We start from the raw sequence: 21328 nt of genomic DNA, 5'->3' as shown, positions 1-21328 counted from the left end.
TCCCCAGGCATGTACCAACGCTCGCAGGCAGCACGGAGGCACTCAGTCGAAACCACCACCATTGGTGGCTATTTCCCAAAATTCTTTGCACTCTGAAATAGTTCCCACAGATTGGAGGGAGCTAATGTAAGCCCGCTACTCAAACAGGGAGGGAGAGAGAAAACAGGCAACTATGGAGTAGTGAGCCTAATGTTGGAATTCGGGAAGTTGATAGAGTCCATTATCGAGGATTTCATAACTCGGCATTTGGAAGGCAGTGAGATAATCGAACAAAGATCAAAGAAAATTACAGCTCAGGAACAGGCCCTTCGGCCCTCCAAGCCTGCACCCACCATGCTGCCCAACTGAACTAAACCCCCCCCCCTACCCTTCCGGGCACCATATCCCTCTATTCCTATCCATTCTTGTACTTGTCAAGACGCCCCTTAAAAGTCACGACTGTATCCGCTTCCACTACCTCCCCTGGCAGTGAGTTCCAGGCACCCGCTACTCTCTGTGTAAAAAATCTGTCTCGTACATCTCCTTTAAACCTTGCCCCTCGCACCTTAAACCTGTGCTCCCTAGTAATTGACTCTTCCACCATGGGAAAAAGTTTCTGACTGTCCAAACTGTCCATGCCTCTCATAATCTTGTAGACTTCTATCAGGTCACCCCTCAACCTCTGTCGCCCCAGTGAGAACAAACCAAGTTTCTCTAACCTCTCCCTCATAGCTAATGCCCTCTATACCTGGCAACATCCTGGCAAATCTTTTCTGTACCCTTTCCAAAGCCTCCACATCCTTTGGGTAGTGTGGCGATCAGAATTGAACACTATATTCCAAGTGTGGCCTCACTAAGGTTCTATAAAGCGTCAACATGACTTGCCAATTTTTAAACTTAATAACCCTGGCTGATGAAGGCAAGCATGCCGTATGCCTTCTTAACTGCCTTCTCCACCTGCATTGCCACTTTCAGTGACCTGTGTACCTGTACATCCAGATCCCTCTGCCTATCAATACTCTTAAAGGTTCTGCCATTTACTGTATATTTCCTATCTGTATTAGACCTTCTAAAATGTATTACCTCACATTTATCCGGATTAAACTCCACCTGCCATCTCTCCAAAGTCAGCATGGATTTACGAAAGGGAAATCATGCTTGATGAATCTTTTGGAATTCTTTGAGGCTGTGACTAATAGAGTTGATCAAGGAGAACCAATAGATGTGGTTTATTTAGACTTTCAGAAGACTTTCGTCAAGGACTTAGATTACAGACTACTATGTAAAGTTAAAGCACATGGGATTGCGGGTAATGTGTTGAGATGGATAGAAAGCTGGTTAGCAGAGAGGAAGCAAAGAGTTGGCATAAATGGGTCTCTTTCTGATTGGCAGTCAGTGACTAATGGGGTTCCTCAGGGATCTGTGTTGGAACCTCAACTGTTCACATTATATATTAATGATTTGGAAGAGGGAAGTGAATGTATTATCTCCAAATTTGCAGATGATACAAGGTTGGGTGGGAGGGTGAGCTGTGAGGGGGATGCAGAGATGCTTCAGTGTGATTTGAACAGGTTGAGTGTGTGGGTATCTGCATGGCAGGTGCAGTATAATGTGGATAAATGTGAGGTTATCCACTTTGATAGCAATAATAGAAAGGCAGATTATTATCTGAATGGGTGTAAATTGAGAGAGGTGGATGCTCAGCGAGATCTTGGAGTCCTCGTGCATCAGTCACTGAAGGTAAGTGCGCAGATACAGCAGGCGGTAAAGGAGGAAAATGGTATGTTGGCCTTCATAGCAAGAGGATTTGAGTTTAGGGATAGGGATGTTTTGCTGCAATTGTACAGGGCGTTGGTGAGGCCACACCTGGAGTATTGTGAGCAGTTTTGGTCTCCTTATCTGAGGAAGGATGTCCTTGCTATAGAGGGAGTACAGCGAAGGTTTACCAGGCTGATTCTTGGGATGGCAGGTCTGTCACATGAGGAGAGACTAAGTTGGTTAGGATTATACTCACTGGAGTTTAGAAGAGTGAGAGGGGGGATCTCATAGAAACTTATAAAATTCTAACAGGGTTAGACAGGGTAGATTCAGAAAGAATGTTCCTGGTGGTGGGGGAGTCCAGAACTAGGGGTCAGAGTTTGAGGATAAGGGGTAGAACTGAGGTGAGGAGAGATTTCTGTAGCCAGAGGGTGGTGAATGTGTGGAATTCACTCCCACTGAAAGTAGTTAAGGCCAAAATGTTGTCTGATTTCAAGAAGGAATTAGATATCGCTCTTGGGGCTACAGGGATTGAGAGATATGGGGGGAGGGGGTGATCAGGATAATGAATTTGATGATCAGCCAAAATCATAATGAATGGCAGGGCAGGTTCGAAGGGCTGAATGGCCTCCTCCTGCTTCTAGTTTCTATGAAAAGAAGCAACATTATCAACAGCGAGCTTGATCTCTCATCTCTCTGTCCCTGTGGGGTCAATATGACCTCACCATCCTGGATCATTAATCTTGATGTGAGATGACACACTCCGTTATGGGGTGACGTAGAGCTTACTCAACAGTAACAGACCATTTGGTGCCAAGAGGAGATGCTGCCAGTCTCCAGGCTGCCCACGAACCCTCTTCCAACCATGTTCCATCTCATTTTTCCTTGTTGCTTACAGCCTGTTCCTCGTACCGCCTGCTCTCTTCAAGGGGATGTTCAGAGAATCCTTCCAGTGCCGAAAGAGGCCGTTCGGCCCATTGAGTCGGCACTGATTCTCCTGAAGAGCATCTTACCCAGGCCATCTCCTACACTCTGTCCCCATAAGCCCGTACACTTACCATGGTTAATCCACCTAACCAACACATCTTTGGACTTTAGATGTTGGTTGTTCATATTATACAAGACTGTGTGATACATTCCAAATTGCTGGACAGTCCCACGCGCACAAGGGAGTGTTCCCTTCCATCATCATCTCACCCTATCAGAGTATCTTCAGAACCATAGAACAGTTGGTTCTAACCATACAGCACAGAAATAGACCTTTTGACCCTTCTTGTCTGTGTCGAACCATTTTTCTGCCCAGTCCCACTGACCCGCACGTGGACCATATCCCTCCACACCCCGCTCATAAGAACATAAGAAATAGGAGCAGGAGTAGGCCATCTAGCCCTTCGAGCCTGCCCCGCCATTCAATAAGATCATGGCTGATCTGTCGCTGCTCAGTTCCACTTTCCCGCCCTCTCCCCATAACCCTTAATCCCCTCTCTTATCAAAAACCCATCAACCCGCGTCTTAAAAGTATTTAGCGAGGCAGCCTCCACCACTTCAACGGGCAGAGAATTCGAGAGATTCACCACCCTTTGAGTGAAGAAGTTCCTCCTCAACTCCGTTCTAAACCACCCCCCTTTTATCTTGAGGCTGTGCCCCCTAGTCCTACTGTCTTTTTTGAGCGGGAAGAGTCTCTCCACCTCTATCCTATCCATCCCATTCATCATCTTATACGTCTCAATGAGATCTCCCCTCATTCTTCTAAACTCTAACGAGTACAAGCCCAGTTTATTCAGCCTCTCCTCATAGCTCAACCCCCTCAACTCCGGTATCAGCCTAGTAAACCTCCTCTGCACTCCCTCCAAGGCCAAAATATCTTTGCGCAGGTGTGGCGCCCAAAAATGCACACAGTACTCCAGCTGCGGCCTCACCAATGCCCTATACAGCTGCAGCAAGACCTCCCTACTTTTATATTCAATCCCCCTCGCTATGAAGGCCAGCATCCCATTCGCCTTCCTGACCACCTGCTGCACCTGCAAGCTGGGTTTTTGCGACTCATGCACAAGGACCCCGAGGTCCCTCTGCACCGTCGCCTGCTGCAGTTTTTAGCCACGTAAGTAATAGTCCTTCCTACCATTCTTCCTACCAAAGTGGACCACCTCACACTTGCCAACATTAAATTCCATTTGCCATTTCCTGGCCCATTCGCCCAGCCTATCTAGATCCTTCTGCAGACTCCACACCCTCCGCACAATTTGCCGTTCCCCCAATCTTGGTGTCATCAGCAAATTTCGACACCATACACTCGGTTCCCTCCTCCAGATCATCTATATAAATGGTAAAAAGCTGAGGCCCCAGCACCGACCCCTGGGGCACTCCACTAGTCACCATCCGCCAATCCGAATAGCACCCGTTGACCCCCACTCTCTGCCTCCTATTTGACAACCAATCCTCATCCATGTACCTGTCCAAGTTTTTCTTAAATGTTAAAAGTGACCCCGCATTTACCACTTCACCTGGCAGCTCATTCCACACTCCCACCACTCTGTGTGAAGAACCCTCCCCTAATATTCCCTTTAAACTTTTCCCCCTTCACCCTTAACCCATGTCCTCTAGTTTTTTTCTCCCCTAGCCTCAGTGGAAAAAGCCTGCTTCATTCACTTCATCTATACCCATCATAATGCTATACACCTCTATCAAATCTCCCCTTCTACACTCTAGGGAATAAAGTCTTAACCTGTTCAACCTTTCTCTGTAACTCAATTTCTCAAGTCCCGGCAACACCCTTGTAAACCTTCTCTGCACTCTTTCAACCTTATTACTATCCTTCCTGTAATTAGGTGACCAAAACTGCACACAATACTCTAAATTCAGCCTCACCAATGTCTTATACAACCTCACCATAACATTCCAAATCTTATACCCAATATTTTGGTTTATAAAGGTCAATGTTCCAAAAGCACTCTTTAAGACCCTATCTACCTGTGACACCACTTTTAGGGAATTATGTATCTGTATTCCCAGATCCCTCTGTTCTACTGCACTCTATTCTGTTCTCCCGCATGTGTTTATCTAGTTCCCCCTGAAAGGCATGAGTGCTCCTCCCCTCAATAATTCCATTGAGCTGCATTTGTTTGATTACAGACTGCCTTATGGACCATAGGTTTGGACTTGCCTCATTAGAGGAAGAAGTTTGTGAGTAGGTGATGCCAGAACAGGGAATGTAACACTATCAGGGAAGAGGGAACAGACTGCGGATCTTGACTTCAGAATACGGAAGGCTGAGGGGTGACCTGGTTGAAGTCTTTAAAAGGATGAAGGGGCTTGACAGGATATCACACAACCAGAGAACCCCTACCGAGCAGAAATAGGCCATTCGGCCCCTCGGGCCTGCACTGACTCCTTGACAGAGCATCTTACCCAGGCCCTTTGGTCAGAAGATTGAATACAGGAGCTGGGACTTCCTGGTGAAGTTGTACAAGACATTACAAGTTGTACAAGGCATTTAGGGCAGCACGGTGGCACAGTGGTAAGCACTGCTATCTCACAACGCCAAGGACCCGGGTTTAACTCCTGGCTTGGGTCACTGTCCATGTGGAGTTTGCACATTCTCCCCATGTCTGAGTGGTTTTCCTCTGGATGATCCAGTTTCCTTCCACAGTTCAGTGGGTTAGGTGGATTGGCCGTGCTAAATTGCCCCTTAGTGTCAGGGGGATTAGCAGGGTAAATACTCCAGGTTATGGGGATGGGGCCTGAGTGAGATTGAGGTTGGTGCAGACTCGATGGGCCAAATGGCCTCCTTCTGCACCATAGGATTCTACGATGTGCCATCACAATAAAATCTCACACATTTCAAATTCCTTGAGACTAAGCTTAAAGTTTCCACATTTAACTGAGTTCCCACAAATCCACAATCAAATCTTATATCACATAACACAAGTTTCTGGGCAATTTAGTAACACATCAACCGTATCATAGAGTCCGTACAGTGCAGAAGGAGGCCATTCAGCCCATCGAGTCTGCACCAACCACAATCCCACCCAGGCCCTATTCCTTATCCCCACATATTTACCCTGCTAATCCCCCTGACACAAGCGGCAATTTAGCATGGCCAATCAACCTAACCTGCACATCTTTGGACTGTAGGAGGAAATGGGAGCACCCAGAGGAAACCCATACAGACACGGGGAGAATGTGCAGACTCAGCATTGACAGTGACCCAAGCCGGGAATCGAACCCGGGTCCCTGGCGCTGCGAGGCAGCAGTGCTAACCCACTGTGCCGCCGAGCCGCATGCAAACCTACTTGTGCCCTTCTGGCAACAAGGGGTGTGGCTGTACAATTTTACCAGCCCGTAGTTCCACCTTCACATCTCTGCCCACACGCCTCTCCCTGTACCGAGTTCTCCTCTCCCAGATTCTATGGTATTTGACCAGATTATTTTCGGACCGGTTCCCCGCACTAACTACAGGTGGTAAATAAAATATACTCACCACCTTTTGCCGATCCCTTCTGACGATCCGATATGGGTATCCTGCTCGTGACGCCATTGTTCTGGAACAATAATCTCAGGAGACCCAGTACAGAACGATCGTTTATTAGCCAATGTGTGGGGAGGGCACCACCTCAGAGAGAGGTCCCTGAAGCAGACTCTCCCTCGCTGAGGAACCATACAATATTTATACTCTGTAAGTCACACAGGCAAGGCAGTATTTACATTCCAACATTGTCTGGTTTTAAGTTTTACATTAAACAATTTGGGGGATGTTCACAAGGCAGGGTGTCCACCCACTGTCTGTCTTTCTTATCTCCCTCTGGCCCCTTGTAACCCCTTCCCGAGTGCTGGTTGCTACCAGGTTAAGCCTTGTACTGCTCGCCCCCCCTGCTAATTCAGATTACAGAGGTATAGGCATACTAGCTATTCCTCCACAATCCGCAGTCGTTGTTAATATTAACATGTTCCTTTCCCGGGTTGTGAAATTTTACTTAAACTTCCTCACAGTTTTACATAGATTCCCTAATTCCTTGTGATGAGACATTTAACCTTCATAGAGATCCCTTAATTACCCTTATTCACTATTTGCCCTAAAGAATTGTTGTAATAAACCACATAATTATTTCTGTCTAACGCTTTCAAAAGGGAACTGGATAAATATTTGGAAAGGGAAGATTTGCAGGTCTTTGGGGAAAGAGTGGGGGAGGAATTGGATAGCACTTTTAAAGGCAATGCATGCACGATGGGCTGAATGGCCTCCTGTGTTGCTGATTGTTCTATATTAAAGGTGAAAGTGTTGGAAATGGATGGATGGTACAATGAGTTGCCAACAGAAACCTGGTCCTTAAACATTGATCATCTAGGTTCCCCTAGCATCCACTGGTCCTGAAACTAGGCTGGCTTCCCTTCGAAAGCTTGGTTGGACACCGAGCAAAGCTCCCTCAAATCCATCCCACTCAGTTCCAAGCTTGAGGGCTGGTGCAAGTCTTTCCTCTTTGCCCACCTGCCGACCATTGCTCTTGGCCATCCAGAGGGCGACAACCGTGGAGATAGGGTGAGGTTTAACAGTTCGGACTGACGTGTCCCCAGGAGATTCCCCCCCGAGGCAGAGGGAGAGACCTAACTCCCTTCCCCTGGATTGGACTGCAGGTCCCAGGGAACACTGTCGGGCATCTTCTAACTTGTTGCAAGTGACCCCTCGCCTCTTGCCAAAAAAAACCTCCAAGTGACTCTTTATTCAGTGCTTTGAATATTTTACATCAGAGCAGTTAGTCTGGCCTTAAGGTTAACAGGATTCTGAAGTCTCCTGTGACGTCTTGATCCACTCGACCAGGCTGCACCTGGGTAGGCTGATGTGTTGGACAATCTCACTGCTGTAGCTGTAGGACCCTTCGCGATCAGTCTCCTCCGTGTCTTCATCCAGCGATCCTGGCTGTGACCAGAACTTATAGGGACTGCCTTCCTTCAATGTCCGCTCTGTAAATTCCAGGCTGCCAGTCCGGTGGAACACTTTGACAGTTCCACTGTGCCCGTGCTGCTCCCTGTGGGAGGCAAGGTGGGGCCCTGGGTCTTGGCTGTCTGTGTCCGTCACACTGTTTGTCTCGGAGTGATGGTCCGCACTGGTCTGAGGGTCCATTGAATCAAGCCGCTCGGAGCTCAGGGAGCGTTCCGAATCGCAGTCTCCCTCCATTGGCCAAAAAACATCATCTTCGTCTGTCACTTCTTTACAAACTGAAAGAGATTGAAGGAAAGTAAATCTTTTTAATTCGTCCAAGGAAAGCGTTGTTTACCCATCCCTGAGGGCAGTTAAGAGTCAACCACGTTGCTGTGGTTCTGGAGTCACATGTAAAGTTTAAGCTTATTTATTAGTGTCACAAGTAGGCTTATATTAATGCTGCAATGAAGTTGAAAATCCCCCAGGTGCCACACGCCTGTTCGGGTAACACTGAGGGAGAATTTAGCATGACCAATGCACCTAACCAGCATGTCTTTCGAACTGTGGGAGGAAACCCACGCAGACACGGGGAGAATGTGCAGACTCCGCACAGAGAGTGACTGGGAATCGAATCCGGAGCGCTGTCAGGCAGCAGTGCTAACCATTGTGCGGTAGGCTAGACTGGATAAAGAGGGCAGATTTCCTTGCCTAAAGGCATATTAGTAAACCAGATGGATTTTTACAATTGACAATGATTTTCATAGTCATTGGTAGATCTTAAATTCCAGATTTTTAATGAATTCTAATTTCAACGTCTACCATGGTGGGATTTGAACCCAGGAGCCAGAGCATTATTCTGGGTCTGTGGATTACTAGTCCAGCAACAATACCATAATGGGGAGCTAATGGCCTAGTGCTATTACCGTTAGACTATTAATCCAGAAACTCAGTAATGTTCTGGGGACCCGGGTTCGAATCCCGCCACGGCGGACGGTGGAATTTGAATTCAATAAAAAAAATCTGGAATTAAGAATCTACTGATGACCATGAAACCATTGTCAGAAAAATCCCATCTGGTTCATTAATGTCCCTTTAGAGATAGGAATCTGCCGTCCTTGCCTGGTCTGGCCTACATGTGACTCCAGCTGCTCTCCAAGGGCAACTAGGGATGGGCAATAAACACTGGCCCAGCCAGCGACACCCATGTCCCACAAATGAATTTAAAAAAATGCCACCATCTCCCCATTAAATCTGAGGAAATTGGGCCGATGGACTTTGGAAATGAGAAGAATGTAAGTCCATTTCACTGAAACATACAAGATTCTGAAGAGTTTTGTCAGGGTCAATACTGAGAGCTTGCTTCCCCTGGCTGAAGATTCTAGGACATGCATAATCTCAGGAGGAGGTGGGGGGGATGATAGGTTAGGACTGAGATAAGGAGAGGTTCCTTTGCTCAGGGGGTTCTGGTCTTTGGAATTCTGTTCCCCCCAAGGGTTGTAGATACTCCATCATTGCAGTAATATATTTAAGGCTGGGATAGACGGATTTTTGGTCTCTCTCTCTCTCTCTCAGGGAATTAAGTGATATGGGGAGCAGGTGGGAAGGTGGAATTGAAACTCAAGACCAGCCATGGTCAAATCGAATGGAGGAGCAGGTCACTGAGTGTCTTCATGACAGAGATAGATGGGTTCTTAATAAAGGGGGTTGGGGGAAAGGCAGGAGAATGGGGATGAGAAAGACATCAGCCATGATTGAATGGCGGAGAACACTCGATGGGCCGAGTGGCCTAATTCTGCTCCTTTGTCTTATGGTCTTATAGCAGGGTCAATGGGCTGAATGGTCTATTCTTGCTGCTATATCCTATGTTCTGATGGGATAGTGACACTTTGATGAATTACACGGCACTTACTGCTCATTCCGTGCACTGGCCGCTGATACTGAGATGGAGGTTGGTGAGGATGAGGTCCAGTACATTCTTCCCCCTTGTCCCCTCATCACCAGCCGCATTCCCAGTCTATCAGTCCATTAGGAGCCAGCCAGCTCAGTCTGTGGTGGTACTACCGAGCCCCTCATGGCGACGGACAGTGAAGTCCCCCGCCCAGAGTACATTCTGTGCCCTTGCCACCCTTCAGTGCTTCTTCCAAGTGGTGCTCAAGAGAGGGAGGGGGCACTCATTCATCAGTTGAGAGGGGAGACGGTACATGATGATCAGTAGGAGCTCTCCTTGCCCATGTTGGATGTTGTGGCATGAAATTTCACAAGGTCCAGTGTCAATGTTCAGCGCTCTCATGCCAACTCCCTCCCGACTCTACCACTGTGCCACCCGCCTGTCGATCCTCCACACAAACCTCCTCCCACCCTGATTTATCTCACCCTTTCAACATAGCCTTCTACTGCTCCCTCCCTCCAGTCTGCCCTGGCAACAATCCCACCCAAGACCTATCCCTATAATCCCACCTACTAATCCCCCCCGACACTTAGGGGCAATTTTAGCACGGCCAATGCACCCTAACCCGCGCATCTTTGGACTGTGGGAGGAAACTGGAGCGCCCGGAGGAAACCCACGCAGGCACGGGGAGAACGTGCAGACTCCGCACAGACAGTGACCCGAGCCGGGAATCGAACCTGGGTCCCCTGACACTGTGAGGCAGCAGCGCTAACCCACTGTGCCGCCCTTAGCTGGAAAACTCATTTCACAAGACAGAGGGGAGTGTGGCCTTCAGTAAATGTGTTAATCCTGAAATTAGGACCCAATAGTAAAGGTCAATTCTCTCATCACCAAATCATAGCATCCCTACAGTGCAGGGAGAGGCCATTCAGCCCGTCAAGTCTGCACCCTGACAACCCCACACAGGCCCTATCCGTGTAACCCCACATATTTACAATGCTAACCCCTCCAGCCTACGCATCCTGGGACACTAAGGGGCAATTTTAGCGTGGCCAATCAACCTAACCTGCACATCTCTGGGAGGAAACGCAGCACCCTGAGGAAACCCAGGCAGACACGGGGAGAATGTGCAGGCTCTGCACAGATAGTAACCCCAGGCTGGAATCGAACCTGGGTCCCTGGCGCTGTGAGGCAGCAGTGCTAACCACCGTGCCGCCCCCTTACAGGCTTTTCTCAATAAACACACACCTGAGTGTTCCTTGTTCCTGTCAAAATCCGGGGAGCAGGTGGTAGAATTGGGGATTTCCGCGACTGCTTCTGGCTTCTCATCTCCCCCCACAATGTCTGACATCTGCAGGATCCAGCAGAGTGGGGTCCCAGTCGGGGGCTGTCTGTATCTCGCGTACTGCAACACATCCGTGATCCAACGAACCTCCCGCCAAATATCATCCAAACGCTAAAATTGAAACAAATCCAGCTTATTACTAAATACAGTTCGGAATGGGGAGGGAGAGAGAGGGGAAGGGATGGATGGAAGGAAGCAGAGGAAGAGAGAGGGATAGGGGAAGGAGAAAAAGAGAGGAAGGGTGAAGAAGGGAAGGAAAGAGGAAAGGAGAGGGATGGATATAGGGAGAGGGAGAAAGGGAAGGAATTGAAAGTGAGGGAGGTGGGGAAAGAGAGGGAGGGAAGGATGAGGTGGGGAGGGAGAAGGGAAGTAGGGGGAGAGAGGGCAGGGAACGGGACGAAGGGAGTGAGGGAGAGGGAGAGAGAAGGAAGGAGAGAGAGAAAGGAAGGGAGAGAGAAGGGTGGGATAAAGAGAGGGAGGGAAGGAAGAAGTGAGAGAGAGGGAAAGTGGGGGGGTTAAGAGAGTAGGGAGTGGAATGAAGGGAGTGAGAGGGAGGGAGGAAAGGAGAGGGAGAGAGAAGGAAGGAGGGAGGGAAAGGGTGGGATAAAGGGAGGGAAGTATGAAGTGGGGAGGGGGAGGGAAAGTAGGGGCAGAGAGGGGGAGGGAGAGGGATGAAGAGAGTGAGAGGGAGGGAGAGGGAGAGGGAGAGGGAGAGGGAGGGAGGAAGAGGGAGGGAGAGGGAGAGGGAGGGAAAGGGAGTGAAGGAGGGGGAGAAAGGGTGGAGTAAAAGGAAGAAAGGAAGGAAGAAGTGGGGAGGGAGAGGGAAAGTAGGGGGAGAGCAGGTAGGGACCGGGATGAAGGAAGTCAGAGGGAGGGAGGGAGGGAGAGGAAGAGAGAAGGAAAGAGGAAGAGAAAGGAAGGGGGGGGAAGGGAAGATTGAGTGAATGAGGAAGGAATAGAAGGGAAGAGAGTGGGTCTTATCAATTTAAGGGTAGGTTGGTGTCTGTTTCCTATCACCATCAGTAGTGATGGAGCATCACTGTGTCAGCTACCTGAATGAGGTCTGTCACTTGGCCGTGTTTCTCCTTGGCTTCGATCAGCTCAGTGTTGGCGATAGCCTCCCTCAAAGCTTGCTGGGATAGCAACGAGTCGAGCTCCAGTAAAATGGAAGTCTGGCAGTACTTTGCAAAGAGCTCCTGCTCATAGGTGGAGAAATGCACTGTAACAAGCAATAGTTCCAGATTAATACACTGTCATTTCCTTCTAAATAAGAAGCAAGAAGAAATTACATTGCCTAATGCTGTTTGGAATTTTATACAATTGTATTGATTGGAATTCTATACGGTGGCAGTGTTGGGAATTCCAAATGGTGGGGGTGTTGGGAATTCTATATGGTGACGATGTTTGGAATTCTATATGGTGGCGGTGTTGGGAATTCTATATGGTGACGATGTTTGGAATTCTATATGGTGGCGGTGTTGGGAATTCTATATGGTGACGATGTTGGGAATTCTATATGGTGGTGGTGTTGGGAATTCTATATGGTGACGATGTTTGGAATTCTATATGGTGGCGGTGTTGGGAATTCTATATGGTGACGATGTTTGGAATTCTATATGATGGCGGTGTTGGGAATTCTATATGGTGACGATGTTTGGAATTCTATATGGTGGCGGTGTTGGGAATCCTGTATGGCGGCGGTGTTGGGAATTCTACATGGTGGCGGTGTTGGGAATCCTGTATGGCGGCGGTGTTGGGAATTCTATATGGTGACGATGTTTGGAATTCTATATGGTGGCGGTGTTGGGAATTCTATATGGCGGCGGTGTTGGGAATTCTATACGGTGGCGGTGTTGGGAATCCTGTATGGTGGCGGTGTTGGGAATTCTATACGGTGGCGGTGTTGGGAATCCTGTATGGCGGCGGTGTTGGGAATCCTGTATGGTGGCGGTGTTGGGAATTCTATATGGCGGCGGTGTTGGGAATCCTGTATGGCGGCGGTGTTGGGAATCCTGTATGGCGGCGGTGTTGGGAATCCTGTATGGCGGCGGTGTTGGGAATCCTGTATGGTGGCGGTGTTGGGAATTCTATATGGCGGCGGTGTTGGGAATCCTGTATGGCGGCGGTGTTGGGAATCCTGTATGGCGGCGGTGTTGGGAATCCTGTATGGTGGTGGTGTTGGGAATTCTATATGGCGGCGGTGTTGGGAATCCTGTATGGTGGCGGTGTTGGGAATCCTGTATGGTGGCGGTGTTGGGAATCCTGTATGGTGGCGGTGTTGGGAATTCTATATGGTGGCGGTGTTGGGAATCCTGTATGGTGGCGGTGTTGGGAATTCTATATGGCGGCGGTGTTGGGAATCCTGTATGGTGGCGGTGTTGGGAATTCTATATGGCGGCGGTGTTGGGAATCCTGTATGGTGGCGGTGTTGGGAATTCTATATGGCGGCGGTGTTGGGAATCCTGTATGGTGGCGGTGTTGGGAATTCTATATGGCGGCGGTGTTGGGAATCCTGTATGGTGGCGGTGTTGGGAATTCTATATGGCGGCGGTGTTGGGAATCCTGTATGGTGGCGGTGTTGGGAATCCTGTATGGTGGCGGTGTTGGGAATCCTGTATGGTGGCGTGTTGGGAATCCTGTATGGTGGCGGTGTTGGGAATCCTGTATGGCGGCGGTGTTGGGAATCCTGTATGGTACCAGTGTTCCTGACAGTGTGTGCGCTATTTGAGTTCTGATCTAACAAAAATCTATCAATCTCACTTTGAAATTTGAAAATGACGCCCCTGTGACTTCCGCAACCGTTTGGGGGAGACCGTTCTGGGGTTCCACTAACTTCCCTTTATGTGAAAAAGTGCTCCAGCCCTGGGCATGCTGTTACACCGAGAGAACCAGGTGGGGAAGGGCTGGACTGCAGCCAGTCTTTACACAATTCGATAAGCATTTATTTTCAGAGGTACGTATTATAAATGTGCACCTCCCAACCCAATCCCTGCAGCTTTGGTCTCTTGCTCCTTACATCAACACAAGTGAATCCTGCACCGTGTAATAAAATTAATATCTGATTAACACGGTGTAACGTTAACTCTTAAGATTATGTTTCAGACTTTCTCACCAGAAGTCAGCCATCTAAGGCAGAGATGAGGAGGAGTTTCTTCTCTCAGAGGGTGGTGAATCTGTGGAATTCTTTACCGCGGAGGCCTGTAGTGGCTGGGGCTGAGGTAGACAGGGTTTTAACCAGTCAGGGAATCGAGGGTTAGGGGGATAAGGCGGGAAAGTGGAGTTGAGGATTATCCAACCTGATCAGTCACGATCTCATTGGATGGTGGAGCAGGCTCGATGGGCCAAATGGCCTACTTCTGTTCTCTGTCTCAAGGGGAAAGGTTTCTCTCTATAAACTCCCTGGCGCTGTGAGGTAGCAGTGCTAACCACTGGCCCACTGTGCCACCCTTCCTGCCTCGGAGAACGTGGCAGCCTACAGATGAGCGAGATCTTGTGTCGATCCATCTCTTGCTGCATTAGCCAATCTCGGCATCTGTAAAATCCAACATCTCCATGTTGGGAATGCGTATTTAAGGATTATGGAATTAGGGCTGGCGGATGGAAGCTAAGAAGCCTGTTCCAACTGAGTGACAGAACAGGCTCTAGGGGCAGAATGGCCTCCTCCTGTCCCTATAGCATACGTGGACGTCAAACAGTTCCCGATGGCCTTACCCACCAAGCTCAAAGATCTGCAGCGGCAGGGTGAGGAACCCCGAGGGATGTCCATCCTGTCCCGGGGCCGAGCACACATCATCAGAGGGGGGCAGCAGCAAGAGGAAGCAAACCGAGTCTCCAAACTCCAGCACTTCCTGCGTGTACAAACGGAAATCCACCGCCTAAAAGTAATGGAACAGTGTCAGGTTGTGCTCTGAAGTCTCCACGGCCAGGTACAGTGAGCTGCGTGAGAATGATGCTGGAGCATTGATGGGTACGACCGACAGTAACTGACCAGAAGTTTAACTGGGCCAGTTCCATAAAGTAAGAAGTCTCACAACACCAGGTTAAAGTCCAACTAGCACTCGTGGCTTGTGCTACCAAATAAACCTGTTGGACTTTCACCTGGTGTTGTGAGACTTCTTACTGTGTTTACCCCAGTCCAACGCCGGCGTCTCCACACCCAAGCTCCGTAAATATAGTGGCTACAAGATCAGGCTCGAGGCTGGGAATCCTGCAGAGAGTAACTCACCCTCTATCCACCATCTACAGATCAGGAGTGTGATGGAATACTCCCCACTTGCTCGGATGGGTGCAGCTCCCGCAACACTCAAGAAGCTCGACACCATTCAGGATAAAGCTTGATTGGTTCTATCTACACCCTGACTCCCAAGAAGTTCTGATGTGGAGTTGCCGGCGTTGGACTGGGGTACTCTCACAACTCCAGGTTAACGTCCAAGTGTTACCAAGTAAACCGGTTGGACTTTAACCTGGTGTTGTGAGACTTCTTATTGTGTTTACCCCAGTCCAACGCCAGCATCTCCACATCCATGTCCGTAAATACAATGGCTACAAGATCATCCTAGGGGCTGGGAATCCTGCAGAGAGTAACTCACCCCCTGTCCGCCATCTACAAGTCAGGAGTGCGATGGAATACTACCCACTTGCTCGGATGGGTGCAGCTCCAACAACACTCAAGAAGCTCCACACCATCCAGGATAAAGCTTGATTGGTTCTATCTACATCCTGAATCTCGCGAGGGGGATAGAATATAAAAGCAGGGAGGTCTTGCTGCAACTGTACAAGGCACTGGTGAGGCCGCAACTGGAGTACTGTGTGCAATTTTTGTCCCCTTATTTGAGAAAGGATATATTGGCCTTGGAGGGAGTCATGGTGTGGAGATGCCGGCGTTGGACTGGGGTAAACACAGTAAGAAGTCTGACAACACCAGGTTTAAGTCCAACCGATTTATTTGATAGTAAACTCACAAGCTTTCGAGATTAACCTCTTCATTTGAATTAATCCAAGAGGGTAACCTCGAAAGCTTGTGAGTTTACTATCAAATAAATCGGCTGGACTTAAACCTGGTGTTGTCAGACTTCTTACTTGGAGGGAGTACAGAGAAGGTTCACCAGGCTGATTCCGGAGATGAGGGGGTTAGCTTATGAGGAGAGATTGAGTAGATTGGGTCTGTACTCGTTGGAGTTTAGAAGGCTGAGGGGGGATCTTATACAGACATATAAGATAATGAAAGGGCTAGCTAGGGTAGAGGTAGAGAGATTCTTTCCACTTAGAAAGGAAATCAGAACTAGAGGACACAGCCTCAGAATAAGGGGGGGTGAAGTTTAGAACAGAGTTGAGGAGGAACTTCTTCTCCCAGAGGGTGGTGAATCTCTGGAATTCTCTGCCCATTGAAGTGGTGGAGGCTACCTCGTTGAATATATTTAAGTCACGGGTAGATAGATTTCTGATCGATAAGGGAATTAAGGGTTATGGGAAGCAGGCAGGTAAGTGGAACTGAACCACTATCAGGTCAGCCATGATCTTATTGAATGGCGGGGCAGGCTCGAGGGGCTAGATGGCCTACTCCTGCTCCTATTTCTTATGTTCTTAAGTTCTGATGTGGAGAAGCCGGCGTTGGACTGGGGTAGGCACAGTAAGTAGTCTCACAGCTCCAGGTTAAAGTCCAAGTGTTACCAGATAAACCTGTTGGACTTTAACCTGGAGTTGTGAGACTATTTAGTGTCTCGAGAAGCTTGACACTATCACAATTTTGATTACCATCCACTGGCAAAACTCGCATCAAATTCCACCTTCAACAGTTTTACTTTAAGAGAGCGAGGAGTAAAGATGGTTGGAATTATTTCAGGGATATTTTATGCCAGTTCTCTGCCTTGACATTGTCTCCCCCCTTTCCAGATGCTGAAGGACCTACTCTCTCCTTCCTGTTCACTCAAATGGACTCGTCACCCCACCCGAAGCCCAGGTTGTCTCCGACAGCTGAAGGAAGTGCCAGTTTACGGCGTGTGAACTGGAGGTAGCTTTGCTTACCTGGCCCAGGGGCATGTCCAGTTGTTGGAGGAGGGTTTTCACGGCTGTACGTAGGCCTTCCAGGAAAGCACACACCGAGCTCCCCGCGACCCCCTCCGTGCTGGTGGAATCCGTCAGGGATGTCACATTTCGCAACCACTCCCACTCCTCCCTGCAAAATGGGGTGAGAGATGTCACTGGGGTCTGTTTGTGTTTGGGAAATGCAACAGTAACTACATGTCCTATCTGGCTTGCTGTAGTCATGTGACCTCTCATCATAGAATCCCTACAGTGCAGCAAAAGCCATTCGACCCATCGAGATTGTACTGACTCTCTGTCAGAGTATCTTACCCAAGCCCTGGCCTCCACCTATCCCCATGGCCAACCCATCCGACCTACACATCCTGGGACACCAAGGGGCAATTTAGCACGGGGAATCCACCTAACCTTTCAGTTTATAAGATTAAGTTTATTTAATAGTGTCACAAGTAGGCTTACTGCAAAGTTACTGTGAAATTCCCCTTGTTGCCACATTCTGGCGCCTGTTCGGGTACACTGAGGGAGAATTTAGCACGCCCAATGCACCCTAACCAGCATGTCTTTTGGACTGTGGGAAGAAACTGGAGCACCTGGAGGAAACCCACGCAGACATGGGGAGAATGTGCAGACTCTGCACAGACAGTAACCCGAGGCTGGAATGGAACCTGTGTCCCCGGCACCGTGAGGCAGCAGTGCTGACCACTGTACCGCCCTGTGCCATAATCTTACAATCAGTTCAATAAAGACCTCTCACTGAGACAGACACTGAGCACTGCTGTGGTTGAACATAAAAGATTGAGATGGATTGTTCATCTGCAGACATTGTAAAGCTAGGCTGATGGCAGCACAGCACTTTGGGCTGGATTGAAATTACTCTGTATATTTGACACACACAGCCTGATGCTGTTTATAAGCCTGTTTGCTTTACACCTCTGCAGGCACAGCACTCGTAATGTGTCTGTCGCACACTCACCCGTGAGACTCATCTGAAATGCCCCATTGGGAAGCGACACAGAAATATCAGAGATTTCCCCAGAGGGCAACCTGTCTGCCTTTGCTTGTTAGAATCATAGAAAACCTACAGCGCAGAAAGAGGCCATTCGGCCCATCGAGTCTGCACCAACCACAATCCACCCGGGCCTTACCTCTTTATCTGTAGGTCACCCAAACTCAGAACTCTATTCTCTCTCTCTCCACAGATGCTGTAAGACCTGCTGAGATTTTCCAGCGTTTTTTCTCTTTTGGTTTCAGATTCCAGCACCCGCAGTATTTCGCTTTCATCCTGGGGTTTGATAGTTTCCTGGTCACCCGTGCTGAGACTGCGGATTTGTATATTGGATTTAAAATCCCATCAGCTGCCGTGGGCGGGATTCGAACCCGGGTCCCCAGCACCTCAGCCCGGGCCTCTGGATTACTAGCTTAGTGATATTGCCACAACGCCACCACGATACAAAGAACAAAGAACAACCCAGCACGGGAAACAGGCCCTTCGGCCCAACGAGCCCGCGCCGCCATCTTAACAAAGCATTTTCCTACACCTACCTTGCCCTGTGTGTATGTGAATGGTACCCCTATTGTAACCAGATTCAGGGGAGAATAGTTTAGGGACAATTTGTTACACCAATCAGCCTAAGAGCACATCTTTGGGGTGTGGGAGGAAACCGGAGCACCCGGAGCAAAGCCACGCAACCACAGGGAGAATGCGCAAACTCCCACTCATCACTCCCTGGCTGAAGAAATTCCTCCTTATCTCAGTTCTAAAGGGCCGTCCCTTTATTCTGAGGCTGTGCCCTTGGATCCTAGTCTCTCCCACTAATGGAAACATCTTCCCTACATCCACTCTACCCAGGCCTCGCAGTATCCTCAGGGATCCCCCCCTCATCCTTCTAAACTCCACAGAGTACGGACTCAGAATCCTCGACCGCTCCTCAAACATCAAGCTTGTCATTCCCAGAATGAGAGGGCATCTCAGTGCTGAGTGTCTAACACACCCCCACACCAATCTTATCGCACAAACTCTTTCCATTAGCCAATTGCTGAAGTCTGGGTCGCTGGAAGTCGTGCCCAGGAGATTCCCATCGTTGAGGCCACCCTAGGCTAGGATTTTCCTCAGAAGGGGGCGGCACGGTGGCACAGTGGTTAGCACTGATGACTCACAGTGCCCGGGATCTGGGTTCAATTCTGGCCTTGGGTCACTGTCTGTGTGGAGTTTGCACATTCTCCCCGTGTCTGTGTGGGTTTTCTCCTAGTGCTCCAGGTTCCTCCCACAGTCTGAAAGACGTGCTGGTTAGGTTGATTGGCCACGATCAGTTGACCTTGGTGTCAGTGGGATTAACAGGGTAAATATATGGGATTACAGGAATAAAGCCTGGGAGGGATTGTGGTCAGTGCAGACTTGATGGGCCGAATGGCCTCTTTCTGCACTATAGGGATTCTATGATCTTCTATGAACTATGTAACATTGTCCAGAGAACCCTACAATGGGACGGGGATGAGGGTGGGCAGTAATTAAGGTCAGGGTACAAGGAACTGACACACTGCGGGAGCAACAAAAGGAGGTGGGATCAATAATGCAGCGGAACAGAATGGGATTGAGGAAAGAGAGGTGGAGATTGTGGAACTGACGGTCTGAGATTGGAAAGAGAAAAATCCCAATCATTCCCAATACCTGGATACATTCTTGTTGTCCCGTATCTTGGTGTGACAGAGAATGTTGGGCACCTTGTAAGGCACAAGGACTTTGATCTGATCTACAGAGCTGCAGAGTTTCAGGTATCCGAGGTAGAGTCCTGGGGGTAAGGCCCGGTTTATTCGCAGGTGACAGTCCAGTTTCTCCTGGAGAAGAACAAAAATAAAAGGTCAACTTGGTGTATTCTTGTTAACAAATAAATCAGAGACTCCTTCACCCCTTCACATTGGGTGGCACGGTGGCACAGTGGGTTAGCACTGCTGCCTCACAGCGCCAGAGACCTGGGTTCGATTCCTGGCTTGGGTCACTGTCTGTGTGGAGTTTGCACATCCCCCCCATGTCTGCGTGGGTTTCCTCTGGGTGCTCCGGTTTCCTCCCACACTCCATAGATGTGCAGCGTAGGGTGATTGGCCATGTTAAATTGACTCTAGTGTCTGGGCAAATGCGTGAGATTACGGGAATAGGGCCTGAGAGGGATTGTTGTCAGTGCAGACACGATGGGCCAAATGGCCTCTTCCTGCGCTGTGGTGATTCTATAATTCTACTGCACAAAACAGGGTTCCACGCTCTTCCTGGCCTGAAGAATGACGCAGGACTCATTATAATCTAGATCACCAGAAGAGGAACATGTCACCCAGACATGAACTTTTGTCCTGGAATTTCCCCCTGGGGGTGTAAAGGTGAGTATAGCTCCCAGGGGAAGGCAGTGCCAATCTGTGCTGGGGAGGGGCAGTGCCAGGTGTGGACTACAGTGAGATCCGTATGGGGGAAGGCTGCAGGGAGGGGGGAGGGGGAGGACTTTTTAGTCGTGGTGGTGGGGGGGGAGGGGAGAGGATATGGGAGCGGGGAGGGTAGTGGTGGGGGAAGGGGAGAGGACACGGGAGTGGGGAGGGTAGTGGTGGGGGAAGGGGAGAGGATACGGGAGCTGGGGAGAGTAGTGGTGTGGGGAGGGGAGAGGATACGGGAGTGGGGAGGGTGCCGGCAATGGCAGTTTGGGTGGGGGTTGGTGGGGGGGATGGCGCGCAATGTGTCCAATGATTGGGGGGGGAGGGAAGGGTGCCAGCAATGACTGTTGTGGGGGCGATCGAGGGTGGTGTTGGGGGGGGATAGTTGCTGAGTCTGCTAGGGGGGGGTGCCAGCTCTGATTGTGGGAGATGGTGAGAGGTGGGGGAGGAGGAAGTCTGGAGACCACCATGGTGGAGTGGGTAGAAGGCCATGTTTTGGTCTGACTGACGTCCCGATCTCAGTGCAGCCAGGCTTTGCTGGCAAGTTTCCCCCTGCAACACCCCCTCCCCTCCCCCATCCCCCCACTACACAATAGTGTGAAACACATCCACCCAACTCTTTGTGACAAAGTGGGGTAGGATCGGGAGAGAAACACACTGTTTCTCTTGCCGCAACTCTGCCATTTTTTATTATTGTCACATGTATTGGGATACAGTGAAAAGTGTTGTTTCTTGTGCGCTGTACAGACAAAGCATACCCTTCATAGAGAAGGAAAGGAGAGAGTGCAGAATGTAGTGTTACAGTCATAGCTAGGGTGTAGAGAAAGATCAACTTAATGCAAGGTAGGTCCATTCAAAAGTCTGATGCCAGCAGCAGGGAAGAAGCTGTTCTTGAGTCGGTTGGTATGTGACCTCAGACTTTTGTAACTTTTTCCTGATGGAAGGAGGTGGAAGAGAGAATGCCGGGGTGCGAGGGGTCCTTAGT

At 49.4% G+C, this 21328-nt stretch overlaps 1 protein-coding gene across 1 annotated transcript in view; it reads right to left on the bottom strand.

Moving 5' to 3' along the window:
- Window positions 1-6324: 6324 nt before the first annotated feature.
- Window positions 6325-21328, bottom strand: part of LOC145361577 (ankyrin repeat and fibronectin type-III domain-containing protein 1-like) — a 109527-nt gene continuing 94523 nt past the window's right edge. Inside the window, exons 15-20 of the mRNA XM_080217416.1 lie at window positions 19598-19764; window positions 16912-17062; window positions 14603-14762; window positions 11940-12106; window positions 10791-10998; window positions 6325-7950 (exon numbers count right to left, since the gene is read on the bottom strand). Of these exons, the coding sequence (XP_080073542.1) occupies window positions 7505-7950; window positions 10791-10998; window positions 11940-12106; window positions 14603-14762; window positions 16912-17062; window positions 19598-19764 (1299 nt within the window). The 3' untranslated portion in view covers window positions 6325-7504. The remainder of the gene's footprint in view (window positions 7951-10790; window positions 10999-11939; window positions 12107-14602; window positions 14763-16911; window positions 17063-19597; window positions 19765-21328) is intronic.

The sequence above is a fragment of the Carcharhinus amblyrhynchos genome, chromosome 35, assembly GCF_965287045.1.
Source record: "Carcharhinus amblyrhynchos chromosome 35, sCarAmb.v2.hapA, whole genome shotgun sequence".
Classification (NCBI taxonomy): domain Eukaryota; kingdom Metazoa; phylum Chordata; class Chondrichthyes; order Carcharhiniformes; family Carcharhinidae; genus Carcharhinus; species Carcharhinus amblyrhynchos.
Note: the sequence above shows the minus strand (reverse complement) of the source record. Positions and strands in the feature narration are given on the sequence as shown.